The sequence below is a fragment of the Scardinius erythrophthalmus genome, assembly GCF_964197995.2.
Source record: "Scardinius erythrophthalmus genome assembly, chromosome: 24".
Taxonomy (NCBI): Eukaryota; Metazoa; Chordata; class Actinopteri; order Cypriniformes; family Leuciscidae; genus Scardinius; species Scardinius erythrophthalmus.
This window is the reverse complement of record NC_138244.1, coordinates 32,310,258-32,327,642: the sequence shown is the minus strand read 5'-3', so window position 1 is coordinate 32,327,642 and position 17,385 is coordinate 32,310,258. Positions and strand designations below refer to the sequence as shown.

General features: G+C 46.6%; 1 protein-coding gene across 2 annotated transcripts in view; it reads right to left on the bottom strand.

The window, feature by feature from the left end:
* Positions 1-17,385, bottom strand: part of zfc3h1 (zinc finger C3H1-type containing) — a 41,189-nt gene that overhangs the window by 2,852 nt on the left and 20,952 nt on the right. For both annotated transcript variants that reach the window (XM_081356608.1, XM_081356609.1), the window contains 17 exons: positions 17,030-17,139; positions 16,572-16,703; positions 14,718-14,839; positions 14,540-14,641; positions 14,339-14,461; positions 12,581-12,755; positions 9,793-9,979; positions 8,751-8,972; positions 7,899-8,121; positions 6,273-6,378; positions 6,004-6,202; positions 5,826-5,920; positions 4,566-4,661; positions 4,158-4,262; positions 1,030-1,192; positions 808-908; positions 390-491 (listed from right to left, as the gene is read on the bottom strand). In XM_081356608.1, the coding sequence (XP_081212734.1) occupies positions 390-491; positions 808-908; positions 1,030-1,192; positions 4,158-4,262; positions 4,566-4,661; positions 5,826-5,920; positions 6,004-6,202; positions 6,273-6,378; positions 7,899-8,121; positions 8,751-8,972; positions 9,793-9,979; positions 12,581-12,755; positions 14,339-14,461; positions 14,540-14,641; positions 14,718-14,839; positions 16,572-16,703; positions 17,030-17,139 (2,363 nt within the window). The remainder of the gene's footprint in view (positions 1-389; positions 492-807; positions 909-1,029; positions 1,193-4,157; positions 4,263-4,565; positions 4,662-5,825; positions 5,921-6,003; positions 6,203-6,272; positions 6,379-7,898; positions 8,122-8,750; positions 8,973-9,792; positions 9,980-12,580; positions 12,756-14,338; positions 14,462-14,539; positions 14,642-14,717; positions 14,840-16,571; positions 16,704-17,029; positions 17,140-17,385) is intronic.

Genomic DNA, 17,385 nt, shown 5'->3' with positions numbered 1-17,385 from the left:
AGCTGAGGCTTGAGAACCTGTCAAGCTCATCTTCTGTTGGCAACGCAAGACACAGCGAAGACCAAGCTAACAGCGAGGGTGCGATTCAAACCACCAATCGTATGCTTTTATGGAGCCAGCCACGTGTGAACGCTTACACTCGCAGGAACAGGGGGTGTGTCTTAAGGAGAATTCATGTCATGTGACCTCATGGGTCTTTACCTGTACATATGGAATATATAAGGTGGAGGGAAAGTCTCAATTTGATTGAAAATTTGACACATGACTTGTCTTTATCAAAACAAGCTACGCTAAAGAGGTGGAGAGCTACACCGAACACTTTAGAATATCATCTCATTAGGACACACAGAAGCATTTTAGCTAGATGTATTTGGAGCTCGTGAACTTACATTTTCCAGAAGGCCAGACAGGTTGGGACGCTACTGCACAACATTCTGCTTTGCAATTTAAAATGTTCAACATTGCCATCCTGCCATTCCTGCTGCAGCAACCTACACAAGGACAATTAACACTAAACTCCAGGACATTAAAGTGCCTTCAGAAGCTGTGGCTTGTATCCAGTGACGCCTATTGACTAAGTTAAAGAATAAAACAGTTCCCTATTACAGAGAAGACAGAGTTTTAACTTCAGTGAAGGGTTAGGGTAACCCTAACCGTAGACATTTACACCTTACAGATGATTAAAACTAAAACAAGTAATGTTATCTGAGGGAAAGATACACGTGTATATAATGGGAAATACTGGAACTTCTCACAAGCTTCAGGTCAGAAACCATCAGAATAAATCCAAGCAAGTCGTCTGATTACCTTATAGCCAGTTCAGTATTGGTTGGCATGATATGCTGAAATCTTTCCAGGAGAAGGGAATGTTGGGATTGAGGGAAACATCCCAAACAGAAGGATATGACCTGCAATGCACACAGCACAAAATACAAACACACTACCATCTACCCTGTCCGACAGCAATGAAAACCATTTGCACCCTTAAGAGGCTTGGCATTGACTGGTGTGAAGCTTCCCATGGCGTACCTGGTTGTGGAAGCTGAAGCTGCTCCAGTACTGCGAGGAGCTGAATGGCAGGGTGAGTCTGGTGGGCACAGTCTCCAGACAGCGGTGCACCAGACCCGTGAACATCTTCAGCTCCCGGACACTCGGCTGCTCACCCAGCATCTTACAGCTGGAGGACAGATAGCTGAGGAGAGAGGACAGGTGTTACCAGAGGGAACACACCACTGTCTGCACTGAGAAACAACACTCTGAAAGGGTTTCATGAGGGAATGCATCGATACCACAGCCGATACCAATCATTCTGTATATTTGGAAGCCGATAACTGACATATTGGCCGATACCGATAATTCTTTATATTTGGAAGCCGATAACTGACATATTGGCCGATACCGATAATTCTGTATATTTGGAAGCCGATAACTGACATGTTGGCCGATACCGATAATTCTTTATATTTGGAAGCCGATAACTGACATATTGGCCGATACCGATAATTCTTTATATTTGGAAGCCGATAACTGACATATTGGCCGATACCGATAATTCTGTATATTTGGAAGCCGATAACTGACATGTTGGCCGATACCGATAATTCTTTATATTTGGAAGCCGATAACTGACATATTGGCCGATACCAATAATTCTGTATATTTGGAAGCCGATAACTGACATATTGGCCGATACCGATAATTCTTTATATTTGGAAGCCGATAACTGACATATTGGCCGATACCGATAATTCTGTATATTTGGAAGCCGATAACTGACATGTTGGCCGATACCGATAATTCTTTATATTTGGAAGCCGATAACTGACATATTGGCCGATACCGATAATTCTTTATATTTGGAAGCCGATAACTGACATATTGGCCGATACCGATAATTCTGTATATTTGGAAGCCGATAACTGACATGTTGGCCGATACCGATAATTCTTTATATTTGGAAGCCGATAACTGACATATTGGCCGATACCGATAATTCTGTATATTTGGAAGCCGATAACTGATAATTCTGTATATTTGGAAACCGATAACTGATAATTCTGTATATTTGGAAGCCGATAACTGACATGTTGGCCGATACCGATAATTCTTTATATTTGGAAGCCGATAACTGATATATTGGCCGATACCGATAATTCTGTATATTTGGAAGCCGATAACTGATAATTCTGTATATTTGGAAACCGATAACTGATAATTCTGTATATTTGGAAGCCGATAACTGACATATTGGCCGATACCGATAATTCTGTATATTTGGAAGCCGATAACTGATATATTGTCCGATACCGATAATTCTGTATATTTGGAAGCCGATAACTGATAATTCTGTATATTTGGAAACCGATAACTGATAATTCTGTATATTTGGAAGCCGATAACTGATAATTCTGTATATTTGGAAACCGATAACTGATAATTCTGTATATTTGGAAGCCGATAACTGATATATTGGCCGATACCGATAATTCTTTATATTTGGAAGCCGATAACTGAAATATTGGCCGATACCGATAATTCTTTATATTTGGAAGCCGATAACTGACATATTGGCCGATACCGATAATTCTGTATATTTGGAAGCCGATAACTGACATATTGGCCGATACCAATAATTCTGTATATTTGGAAGCCGATAACTGACATATTGGCCGATACCGATAATTCTTTATATTTGGAAGCCGATAACTGACATATTGGCCGATACCGATAATTCTGTATATTTGGAAGCCGATAACTGATATATTGGCCGATACCGATAATTCTGTATATTTGGAAGCTGATAACTGACATATTGGCCGATACCGATAATTCTGTATATTTGGAAGCTGATAACTGACATATTGGCCGATACCAATAATTCTGTATATTTGGAAGCCGATAACAGACATATTGGCCGATACCGATAATTCTGTATATTTGGAAGCCGATAACTGACATATTGGCCGATACCAATAATTCTGTATATTTGGAAGCCGATAACAGACATATTGGCCGATACCGATAATTCTGTATATTTGGAAGCCGATAACAGACATATTGGCCGATACCGATAATTCTGTATATTTGGAAGCCGATAACTGACATATTGGCCGATACCAATAATTCTGTATATTTGGAAGCCAATAACAGACATATTGGCCGATACCGATAATTCTGTATATTTGGAAGCCGATAACTGACATATTGGCCGATACCAATAATTCTGTATATTTGGAAGCCGATAACTGACATATTGGCCGATACCAATAATTCTGTATATTTGGAAGCCGATAACAGACATATTGGCCGATACCAATAATTCTGTATATTTGGAAGCCGATAACAGACATATTGGCCGATACCGATAATTCTGTATATTTGGAAGCCGATAACTGACATATTGGCCGATACCGATAATTCTGTATATTTGGAAGCCGATAACTGACATATTGGCCGATACCAATAATTCTGTATATTTGGAAGCCGATAACTGATATATTGGCCGATACCAATAATTCTGTATATTTGGAAGCCGATAACAGACATATTGGCCGATACCGATAATTCTGTATATTTGGAAGCCGATAACTGACATATTGGCCGATACCAATAATTCTGTATATTTGGAAGCCGATAACTGACATATTGGCCGATACCGATAATTCTGTATATTTGGAAGCCGATAACAGACATATTGCCCGATACCGATAATTCTGTATATTTGGAAGCCGATAACTGACATATTGGCCGATACCAATAATTCTGTATATTTGGAAGCCGATAACTGACATATTGGCCGATACCAATAATTCTGTATATTTGGAAGCCGATAACTGACATATTGGCCGATACCAATAATTCTGTATATTTGGAAGCCGATAACTGACATATTGGCCGATACCAATAATTCTGTATATTTGGAAGCTGATAACAGACAGTACTGACATGCAAATTTGGCCAATACTGCTAAGAAGGGCTCGAAATAAATTTTAACAGGAACAAACAAAACTGAATAAGAAATCAAGCTTAATCGTTATGAACAGAAACGCTTATTTGAAGTGACCATTAATAATGGTATTTTATCGTTCTGTTTAATATTTTAATTTGGCAGTCAACCAATCATGAATAAGGTTTACCAAACTATATAGCTTACTTACTCTAGCCAGAGTGTGTGAATTAACTCCAGCTTTGTAATGGTTCCCAAAGCCTTCTCGAATGCATCAATGGCCTCTCTCGCACTGCCAAAGGTAGACTGCCAGAAGCTGTGGAAACGCAAGAGTCGGGGTGAGAGTGTGGAGAGCAGAGCGAGGCGTGTGTGTGGAGATAATGGTAAGTGTGTGGAATGCAGAGCGAGGTGTGTGTGGAGATAATGGTAAGTGTGTGGAGAGAAGGGAAGCGTGTGGAGAGCAGAGCGAGGCGTGTGTGTGGAGATAATGGTAAGTGTGTGGAATGCAGAGCGAGGTGTGTGTGGAGATAATGGTAAGTGTGTGGAGAGCAGAGTGAGGCGTGTGGAGAGAATGTTAGCGCGCGGCGATCAGAGCGAGGCGAGCAGCAGCGGGACACACCAGTGAAGGAGGTGCAGGTACTCCATCTCATGCTCAACATCATCTCTGAGGGTTGGAGCTTTCAGCAAGTCTTGAGTTTCAACACCAAGAACATGGCTGAAATCACAAACATCAGATCTTGAAACAAATACTGCGCATAGAAAAGGCAGTAAGACACAGGAAACATGGCATCACCTGTCAGAGAAAACAACTTCTGAATTTCAATGGTTTCTCCAGTCACTTGTCACTAGGGTTGGTTATCGTTTGAATTTTAGCGATTCCGATTCTGCTTATCGATTCCAATAAGGTAAAAATAATAATAATTTAGATATTCATTTAGTCTTATTACAACACACTATTGTAGCTGATTATCATGAGCAGAAATCAACAGGCTAAAGAACGCTTACAGGAGCGTTTGCCTGCGGTTTAAAAACACCATAGAAAAACAACTAGCCTAACTAATATACATTTCAAACATTATTAAAGACAAGTAAACACTAATTAAAAAGCACAAACTAAAATATAAAACTAAAAAAACATATGCGATTGAAATAAACTGTTTTAAGATTTTCAGGTATTCGAACATAAACTGGAATCAAATGTAAAATAATGCACTTTATAAATAAAATATATATTACAAATATACTATTCAGTCAAGAACGAGTGGATTTTCTGTCTTTTGTTGTTTGATTAGTGTTGTTATTATAGAGACGGCAGGAATATTAGTGTTATTATAGAGCAGGAGTATTAGGCTGCTGTCACTAAGATTGGCACAGATCCAGTATACTGATACACATCTGTGAACAACACAGAAAACAGAGTCTCTGGCGCTTGAATGGCTTAAAGTCATATTGAAATGCTCACAAAAGGAATTGATAAAGAGGAATTGAAATTTTAATTTTATAACAAGTATCCGATTCCTGACCTCAAGTATTCGATCCCAGAATTGGAACTGATTTTCGATTCCCAACCCTGCGTGTGACTACGGGAAAAGCATTTTTAAAAATCATTTACTTATAAATGTGGTACTCGTGTGCCATTTTCTCTTACGCCTGAATGATTTAAAATCTCTTGAGTGTTTAAAATGATAATCTTTTGTAATAATGCAGCACTGGCCCGAGTGTCCTTCATACGGCCCCGGGACATCAGACAGGCCTGTCGAGCCCTGGAGAACAACTAGAAGGATCTGCTGCCTGTCCCAGACGTGGATAATCCTGTGACAGAGGGAACCCTGCTCATGCTAGCACACATTGCAGACTGTGGTGTCGGTGAGGACATTACCGTAGCACATCTAGAGGCTTCAGCTGATCTGGTACAGATTCACAGAAAGAGCGCATGAACTTGTCAAAGAGCTCTTCCAGAACACTGCATTTCCCCTGCACACACACACAAACTCACAGAGATGAGCATCAGGACACCTGCACTGTGTTTCAGCTCTGATCAGAGTCTGTGGTCTCACCTGAGAGTGCAAACACCGGCTGAGCTGGAGGAACACGCGAGCGCTGCCGGCGCGGTCCTGATGAGCACGTGTCCACAGGGCCTCGGCTCTCTCCGCGTGTCCCGAGCACACCAGCAGGTCACCGGTGAGCTCCAGCAGGGGGCAGTAGAGCGGGCACTCCACCAGCAGACGCTCACACAGAGACACCGCCTCCGCACACCTGAAAGCATAGAACTGGCGTCAGTGACAGCACAGACTTCAGAAGCCTCGTGATGGGAGCAGTGCTGTACCTGTCCAGCCGCCGGTACAGGTGAATGAGGTTTGAGTGGAGGGGGAAACAGGCCTGAATCTGCTCACTGGAGGACAAGCGCTCATCTGTGCAGCGGCTCACAGCATCTACAGGACACACACACATTATATATTTGAAGCCGATAACTGATATATTATAACAGATCACGTCAATGATCTTATGATCAATGAGACACTGATATGAGGTCAAGCAGTTCACATGCACTGGATTATGGTGTGTGATGTAGGCAGGGTCACCTGTGAACAGGCTTATGATGGTGTCTAGTGTGTGTGATGTAGGCAGGGGCTGCGTTCCAGTCCACTTTGCGAACTTACCTAAGCACTTCCCCTCGGGGGAATCCCTGCCGTCATTTTGAAGTGCGTTCCACTTCGTGAAGTGGACGAGGGAAGTTTATATGGACAGACCCTTGCTCCCTCGATTTTGACTTCATATGTACACTTCAGGCACCTATATGTCCCACAATGCAGTACGATTGTGACGTATGAAACTGTATATTAAACTAACCATGTTTCTAACATCTAACCTTATTTCACTTTTTAGGCCTAACATGATAACACTTTGAAACACAATGTACTAAAACGCTCTGTCCTCTGTTTTTGTATGTTGTGTTTCCATACCCCTTTTACTTTGGTTGTGTGAGTGTATAAATAACACATTTGGGAATTGAAACTAGACAGATGACTAAATTTGAACCTTGTGATTAACAATGAAGTCATCATTGAAACAAAGTTTGCTTTACCTGGTAACAGAAGGGTTTGTCTATGAAAGCCAATCAAATTGTGGGGAAATTATGTAATGCAGCATGACATTTTTGCCATACCTCCTTATTCTATAAAAACTGTTGTATTGGTGTTAGCTGGTGGGATTCTCAAAGGAATTTGTCTGCGATCCTCCGGCCTTGCTTCTTCTTGGGGGAGATTCTCTGAGAACTGCTCGAGAGATCCTCCGGCCATGATTAAAGCATTTAAAGGACATTTGCTACAGTCTGTTTGTCGATTATTCCTGCGCAGGAAGAAAGCTAGTTACGGGACCAGGTATTAGACCCAGCCGACGTTGATGTGTAGACGCGCTAGAGTACAAATATTATAGGCCCAGGTAGACTTAGGTCTGAGATAGGACTTAGTTAGTTTTAGGGAAAAATCTATGACAGACGTCACCACAGATCTCATCTAATCACCACCACCACAAACAACTCTATTATATATTAATTCTTTTTTTTTTTTTTTTTTACAACCCAAACACACCTATAAACATTTGGATGCTGCATTAGACAAATTCTTAAAGGGAAAAATAAATAAATAAATAAATAAATAAAATCTATAGCTGATTCCAAGTGATCAAGGGCTGAGGACGTTCCAGTTCAGCACGCCGCAGTTTCCGCCAGTAGTGGGCGCTCGTGCAACGCAAGCAATGACGTACATCCGAGTGAACGAGACGGAGGGAAGTTAGCGAGTGAAGGGCATGACAATTTTGGACTGGAACGCAGCAATAGTCACCTGTGAACAGGCTGATGATGGTGTCAGGTGTGTGTGACGTGGGCAGGGTCACCTGTGAACAGGCTGATGATGGTGTCAGGTGTGTGTGTGTGTGACGTGGGCAGGGTCACCTGTGAACAGGCTGATGATGGTGTCAGGTGTGTGGCCGTCCCGGGCCGGGCTCCAGGGGATGAGGAAGGCGTCTGTGCACACCATCCTGGACGGGCTGGAGCTGGCCGGGTCATACAGCGAGGGCGGGAGACGGCCGAACTCCACCAGGTGGATGTAGGAGAGCCAGGCCAGACAGCGGTCCGCCACGGTCAGGTGACCCGACATGCTCGAGTCCAGCGCACTCTGCAGACACACACACACACACACACACAACCTCCTTTACAAACTTTTCTAACGGCCTGAGACCGCTAGAGTACGTCTATGATCAGAACCCGCTTCCATCTCACACCTTAGCCATATAAAACTTGTTATAATTCACTACAAAATAAGTTAGATTTCAATCTGAAGCCAAACTAGCTCTTTAGACAGTCTGAACAGTGATATTTATATGTTCATATATAGCATTTAATAATATTTTGAATTTGCTTTTATTTTTTATAATTTCAGTTTTCATTTATTTGAGTTATTTAGTAATGTGTGCTTATGTCATGTTTTTATTTTTCTATCTGGGTTTAATTCTTAACCTATAAAACGTTAGTTTGATTTCCTTGCATCTAATATTTATATTTTTTAAATGATCAACTTTTAATAATTTATTTTTCTAACTGAACTATGTGAACTAACATGAACTAATAATGAATAATTATTCAATAAAGGTTGTACAAATATATTGTTCATTGTTAGTTAACACACTAACTGATGTTAACAAATGAGAGCTTATTGTACAGAGAGTTAGAGAGTTATCAATCACACTGGATGAGATATAAATCAGTGCGTAAATCTGAAACAGTAGACCAGAGTAAGTGTGAGACCTTGAGTGTGTTTCGCGCGCTGGTGTGCCGGCCGCTGAACACACTGAGCTGGACCCTGAACAGCAGCGACTCCAGCAGCTGGAAGGAGCGCACATCTGGCCTGAGGTCATGTGACGCCCGCAGCACATCTGGCCCAAGGTCATGTGACGCCTCCAGCAGGTGCGCGATCAGACGCCCGCACACGTAGTCCTTGCCCTCGAAGGCGCTCTCCACGCTCATGTACTGGAACACACACACACACACACAACCACAGATCTCGTCAGTCTACTCATGTTTAAGTCTACTAAATGTCTGGTCACTTTAATGCAGTTTTCAGCAATGAAAATGGACAATTTGGTCAATTTTATAAGCATGATTATTTTGCTCAAAATTATGATTGTTGTCATTTGATATGTATTTTTACATTTCATCAGAATTATTGTACTTTCAGCTATAAGCACAAATCAACAGAATGTCAACGTGTGTCGTACACTTGGTTTATTTGACCTGATTTATTATCGGCTATTTATCATATAAATAGTAAAACAAGTAAAACAAGAAACTTCTATGTTTATGTGTCTATGTGGTGTTTTTAATCTGCTTTAAGACACACCATGTGTAAGTTCATAAGTCGACACCATTGCTGAGTATTTCCTCCTTAAAACTGCAGTGAACCAAAGACAGTCTCAAACACACGCTTTGAAATCGCTGGTGTTTCTGACGTCACAAACTACCTTGTAACCAATCAGATCAACGTGTGATCGTCAACCAGTGGATCTCTGAGCTGAGTGAGTGAGTGGAGGCGGGGCTCATTTGCATATTCATAGAGCCACGCATACTAAATGAGGCGAGGGTGTCGAGTTACAGTCAAGATATTTTTAAGAAAAAACTTTTAAATATGGTGATGAAAGATGAGTTAAGGGCTAATTATTGACTACAAGACTATTCCCCGATATTGCATGTTAATATAGTCACAGTTTTCATTTCACGACGCTGGAGTCGTCTTGTTATAAAGAAGGCCGTTGAGGATTATTTGTGGCTCAGGAGAGAGCACCAGACTCACGGTCCACCAGACGTCGTAGTGCGGCGCGTGCTCGACGGCCATCTCACACATCTCCTGCAGCTCCTCCCTGCTGGCTCGCCGAGAAAACAGCGTCAGGTAGTGGCACCACACCTCGGCCTGCTCGCGGTTATCCTCCAGCGCGCGCGACAGCGTGTTCAGCGCCGCGTCCAGACACTCCGGCACAGAGCTACATACACACACACACACACACAGAGGATGATGATGATGATGATGCAACACAATAGTCGCACACTGTTGCATAAGAAAATAACCAAATCAGGGCTCGATATTACCGCTAATCTGCTGGTCCGGGACCAGTGGATATTTTTAAGGGACAAGATAAAGAGAATTTTACTTGCCTGGCCGGACAAGTAGCCTAAATAAAACGTCAACTTATTGTAAGTTGCGATCGATAGTAAGTGTATGATACGGTTAGGTAACCCTCACACGACGAGTGCTAATTTCCTGAAGACCATCACGGTTGAAAATGTAGCAAACACTTCAAATTAAGACGTTTTAGACGCAATATTGAATGTTTTTGTTCTGTTTCAGCAGCAAAAATAGTTCCAAACAAAGATCACAGCAGAACCATCACGCATCTCACAGCAACACGTAACCGTGCTTTCATCACCGAATGAATCAGTCGTTTGAACGAATCAGTAATCTGAACGAATCATTTGAATGACTCCCTCACTCATTAAGACGGTCCCCTGCCGCCCCCTGCTGGAGGTTTAGTTTCATGTTTAATCATATCATTCTTTCCAACACTTATTCGTACATTAAAAAAAAACAATCTCTATTTAATGCAGTGGTAATTTTTCATTTGATCTGATCAGCCCTACGAAGGGTCACAGCCCTATAGTGTCCTATTATTCTAATCGCATTTATTGATCAAATTTAAGAATTTAAAATGAACGATGAAGCATACATTTCATTAAAGGTGCAGATATGACAATATGTGGTGTGGCACTGGGAGCATGACAGGAGTGTATAGTGGTGTGGCACTGGGAGCTTGACAGGAGTGTAGTGGTGTGGCACTGGGAGCATGACAGGAGTGTAGTGGTGTGGCACTGGGAGCATGACAGGAGTGTAGTGGTGTGGCACTGGGAGCTTGACAGGAGTGTAGTGGTGTGGCACTGGGAGCATGACAGGCGTGTAGTGGTGTGGCACTGGGAGCTTGACAGGAGTGTAGTGGTGTGGCACTGGGAGCATGACAGGAGTGTATAGTGGTGTGGCACTGGGAGCTTGACAGGAGTGTATAGTGGTGTGGCACTGGGAGCATGACAGGAGTGTATAGTGGTGTGGCACTGGGAGCTTGACAGGAGTGTATAGTGGTGTGGCACTGGGAGCTTGACAGGAGTGTATAGTGGTGTGGCACTGGGAGCATGACAGGAGTGTATAGTGGTGTGGCACTGGGAGCTTGACAGGAGTGTATAGTGGTGTGGCACTGGGAGCATGACAGAAGTGTATAGTGGTGTGGCACTGGGAGCATGACAGGAGTGTATAGTGGTGTGGCACTGGGAGCTTGACAGGAGTGTATAGTGGTGTGGCACTGGGAGCTTGACAGGAGTGTATAGTGGTGTGGCACTGGGAGCATGACAGAAGTGTATAGTGGTGTGGCACTGGGAGCATGACAGGAGTGTATAGTGGTGTGGCACTGGGAGCTTGACAGGAGTGTATAGTGGTGTGGCACTGGGAGCTTGACAGGAGTGTATAGTGGTGTGGCACTGGGAGCATGACAGGAGTGTATAGTGGTGTGGCACTGGGAGCTTGACAGGAGTGTATAGTGGTGTGGCACTGGGAGCATGACAGGAGTGTATAGTGGTGTGGCACTGGGAGCATGACAGGAGTGTATAGTGGTGTGGCACTGGGACCTTGACAGGAGTGTAGTGGTGTGGCACTGGGAGCATGACAGGAGTGTAGTGGTGTGGCACTGGGAGCATGACAGGAGTGTAGTGGTGTGGCACTGGGAGCTTGACAGGAGTGTAGTGGTGTGGCACTGGGAGCTTGACAGGAGTGTAGTGGTGTGGCACTGGGAGCATGACAGGAGTGTAGTGGTGTGGCACTGGGAGCTTGACAGGAGTGTAGTGGTGTGGCACTGGGAGCATGACAGGAGTGTAGTGGTGTGGCACTGGGAGCATGACAGGAGTGTATAGTGGTGTGGCACTGGGAGCTTGACAGGAGTGTAGTGGTGTGGCACTGGGAGCATGACAGGAGTGTAGTGGTGTGGCACTGGGAGCATGACAGGAGTGTATAGTGGTGTGACACTGGGAGCTTGACAGGAGTGTAGTGGTGTGGCACTGGGAGCATGACAGGAGTGTATAGTGGTGTGACACTGGGAGCTTGACAGGAGTGTATAGTGGTGTGGCACTGGGAGCTTGACAGGAGTGTAGTGGTGTGGCACTGGGAGCATGACAGGAGTGTAGTGGTGTGGCACTGGGAGCTTGACAGGAGTGTATAGTGGTGTGGCACTGGGAGCTTGACAGGAGTGTATAGTGGTGTGGCACTGGGAGCTTGACAGGAGTGTAGTGGTGTGGCACTGGGAGCTTGACAGGAGTGTATAGTGGTGTGGCACTGGGAGCTTGAAAGGAGTGTAGTGGTGTGGCACTGGGAGCATGACAGGAGTGTATAGTGGTGTGGCACTGGGAGCTTGAAAGGAGTGTAGTGGTGTGGCACTGGGAGCATGACAGGAGTGTATAGTGGTGTGGCACTGGGAGCTTGAAAGGAGTGTAGTGGTGTGGCACTGGGAGCGTGACAGGAGTGTATAGTGGTGTGGCACTGCACTCACGTGTCCTTCTGGTTGAGGTATTTGAAGGCCAGCTTGATCCACAGCTGCACGTGGTTGGGGCTCTCCAGCACGCTGGTCTCCAGGTTACTGATGTCATCCGTCTCGCTGGCGAAGTAGCGCTTGTCATCCTGCGTCACACACACATCGGCCCACGGCCAGCGCTCCTGCACGCCATCTGTCAGAGCACAACACACGTCACGTTCACAGCTCAGTCATGTGATCATACGCCCACAGCTCAGTCATGTGATCATACGCCCACAGCTCAGTCATGTGATCATACGCCGACAGCTCAGTCATGTGATCATCATACGCCCACAGCTCAGTCATGTGACCATACGCCCACAGCTCAGTCATGTGATCATCATACGCCCACAGCTCAGTCATGTGATCATACGCCCACAGCTCAGTCATGTGATCATACGCCGACAGCTCAGTCATGTGATCATACGCCCACAGCTCAGTCATGTGATCATCATACGCCCACAGCTCAGTCATGTGATCATACGCCCACAGCTCAGTCATGTGACCATACGCCCACAGCTCAGTCATGTGATCATCATACGCCCACAGCTCAGTCATGTGATCATACGCCCACAGCTCAGTCATGTGATCATACGCCGACAGCTCAGTCATGTGATCATACGCCAACAGCTCAGTCATACGCCCACAGCTCAGTCATGTGATCATACGCCCACAGCTCAGTCATGTGATCATCATACGCCCACAGCTCAGTCATGTGACCATACGCCCACAGCTCAGTCATGTGATCATCATACGCCCACAGCTCAGTCATGTGATCATACGCCCACAGCTCAGTCATGTGATCATACGCCCACAGCTCAGTCATGTGATCATATACCCACAGCTCAGTCATGTGATCATACGCCCACAGCTCAGTCATGTGACCATACGCCCACAGCTCAGTCATGTGATCATCATACACTCACAGCTCAGTCATGTGATCATACGCCCACAGCTCAGTCATGTGATCATACGCTCACAGCTCAGTCATGTGATCATACGCTCACAGCTCAGTCATGTGATCATACGCTCACAGCTCAGTCATGTGATCATACACCCACAGCTCAGTCATGTGATCATACGCCCACACCTCAGTCATGTGATCATACGTTAACAGCTCAGTCATATACCCACAGCTCAGTCATGTGATCATACGCCCACAGCTCAGTCATGTGATCATACGCTCACAGCTCAGTCATGTGACCATACGCCCACAGCTCAGTCATGTGATCATCATACGCCCACAGCTCAGTCATGTGATCATACGCTCACAGCTCAGTCATGTGATCATACGCCCACAGCTCAGTCATGTGATCATCATACGCCCACAGCTCAGTCATGTGACCATACGCCCACAGCTCAGTCATGTGATCATCATACGCCCACAGCTCAGTCATGTGATCATACGCTCACAGCTCAGTCATGTGATCATACGCCCACAGCTCAGTCATGTGATCATGATACGCTCACAGCTCAGTCATGTGATCATACGCCCACAGCTCAGTCATGTGATCATACGCCCACAGCTCAGTCATGTGATCATACGCCCACAGCTCAGTCATGTGATCATACGCCCACAGCTCAGTCATGTGATCATACGCCCACAGCTCAGTCATGTGATCATACGTTCACAGCTCAGTCATGTGATCATACGCCCACAGCTCAGTCATGTGATCATACGCCCACAGCTCAGTCATACGTTCACAGCTCAGTCATGTGATCATGTGGGACTCTGACCGTGTCGGACAGGAACAGTGACGTCCACGCTGGCGTGATCTTCTTCCTCCTGACTGGACCTCTTCACTCTCTGAGACTCGGGTCTCCACTTCCTCTGGGCCTTATACGTGGTGAAGGGAGGAACTGACAGAAACACAACGGTCAGTGGCGGCGCAAGCTAAAGCCATCAGACACACACACGCATCACACACGAGCACTCACTGTGCTTCAGCCTCTCGTTGACTTTGCTCACAAGCAGAACGGCCTTCTGGTCCGTGCCCATGCGGTCCTTATTGGCCCCGAACAGCTTCTTGATGTACTTCTCTGTGAACAGGAGAGTCAGAGCTCATGATCTACAGCTCTGAGCCGATCGCCCCCAGAGGTCATGTGACGCGGTTACCTGTGGCGCTGCTGATGTCACTGGTGGCGCTGGCGTCCGAGCAGCCAATCAGAGGCAGGCAGTAGGAGAGCAGGTCCTGGAAGAGCTGGCCCTCGCTGAGCGTGCAGTTCCTCATGTGCTGCCTGAAACACACACACACACACCGCTTCAGACACACACACACACCAGGCGCAGTCGTCGTCGTTGCAGGTGCCGGTGAGGTGGACACACACTCAAACACACACAGCCTCAGCCACACACACAGCCTCAGACACACACTCAAACACACACACACACACCGCTTCAGACACACACTCAACACACACACACACCAGGCGCAGTCGTCGTCGTTGCAGGTGCCGGTGAGGTGGACACACACTCAAACACACACAGCCTCAGCCTCAGCCACACACACACACACACACACACACACACGTACCAGGCGCAGTCGTCGTCGTTGCAGGTGCCGGTGAGGTGGACACAGACACACACTCACACACACACACACACACACACGTACCAGGCACAGTCGTCGTCGTTGCAGGTGCCTGTGAGGTGGACACAGACACACACACACACACACACACACACACACACACACACACACGTACCAGGCGCAGTCGTCGTCGTTGCAGGTGCCGGTGAGGTGGACACACACTCAAACACACACAGCCTCAGCCACACACACAGCCTCAGACACACACTCAAACACACACACACACACACCGCTTCAGACACACACTCAACACACACACACACCAGGCGCAGTCATCGTCGTTGCAGGTGCCGGTGAGGTGGACACACACTCAAACACACACAGCCTCAGCCACACACACACACACACACACACACACACACACACACACACGTACCAGGCACAGTCGTCGTCGTTGCAGGTGCCTGTGAGGTGGACACAGACACACACTCACACACACACACACACACACACACACGTACCAGGCGCAGTCGTCGTCGTTGCAGGTGCCGGTGAGGTGGACACAGACACACACTCACACACACACACACACACACACACGTACCAGGCACAGTCGTCGTCGTTGCAGGTGCCGGTGAGGTGGACACAGACACACACACACACACACACACACACACACACACACACACACACACACACACAAACACACACACACACACACACACACACACACACACGTACCAGGCGCAGTCGTCGTCGTTGCAGGTGCCGGTGAGGTGGACACAGACACACACACACACACACACACACGTACCAGGCGCAGTCGTCGTCGTTGCAGGTGCCGGTGAGGTGGACACAGACACACACACACACACACACACACACACACACACACACACACACACACACACACACACACACACACACACACACACACACGTACCAGGCGCAGTCGTCGTCGTTGCAGGTGCCGGTGAGGTGGACACAGACACAGACACACACACACACACACACACACACACACACACACACACACACACACACGTACCAGGCGCAGTCGTCGTCGTTGCAGGTGCCGGTGAGGTGGACACAGACACACACACACACACACACACACACACACACACGTACCAGGCGCAGTCGTCGTCGTTGCAGGTGCCGGTGAGGTGGACACAGACACACACACACACACACACACACTCACTCACCAGGCGCAGTCGTCGTCGTTGCAGGTGCCGGTGAGGTGGACACAGACACACACACACACACACACACACTCACTCACCAGGCGCAGTCGTCGTCGTTGCAGGTGCCGGTGAGGTGGACACAGACACACACACACACACACACACACACACTCACCAGGCGCAGTCGTCGTCGTTGCAGGTGCCGGTGAGGTGGACACACACACACACACACACACACACACACACACTCACCAGGCGCAGTCGTCGTCGTTGCAGGTGCCGGTGAGGTGGAAGCGGCAGAAGCTCTTCTTGGGCTCGATCATGTTGCTGTAGGACAGCGAGCGCAGGGAAAGCTTCTCTTTGGTCCGGTAATACGGGCTGAACCTGAACATGTGACAGGACTGAGTGACTGACAGCTGAAACACTACTGACGAGAGCACAGCACACTTCAGCTCTGGTGCGGACGCTAGGCGTGTGTGTGTGCAGCCTGGACAGGCACCGGGAACTGATGGATTTTTTCAATGCACTTCAGCTTCTTGCCGACCCAGCATTCAACACTGATAATGTGGTATAATATCACATTGAAAAAAATGTAAAAGAGCATGTGCGAGTTGGCTGTGCGCATACTATGCTGATGATGACATCTACGTCACACACACTAGCGTCCGCGTGAAAACTGAAGCATACTTTGAGCTTGAAGCGAGCCAAACCTGTATGATTTGAAGACCAGTAGAGGACTGTGATATGCTCCGAACGGCTCTGGTTTCGCCTCCACTCGGCTCTGATGAGCGGCCCACGGGTCGAAGTCCACCAGCACGACCTGCATGACACAAAACAAGAGAAGGAAACACACTCACATATCATGGTGTTTCAGTGCTATAATCGACACTGTGTGCCACTCTACACTTCTCTCTCCACGGTCTGCAATAGGCATCACTGGTGCGGCTCTTCTGTGGTTCACTTCATATCTATCGGATAGACAGCAATATATACGGATAGGTGAGAACCGATCCCGTCCCGTCACTATTCCTCATGGTGTACCTCAAGGTTCTGTACTCGGTCCTCT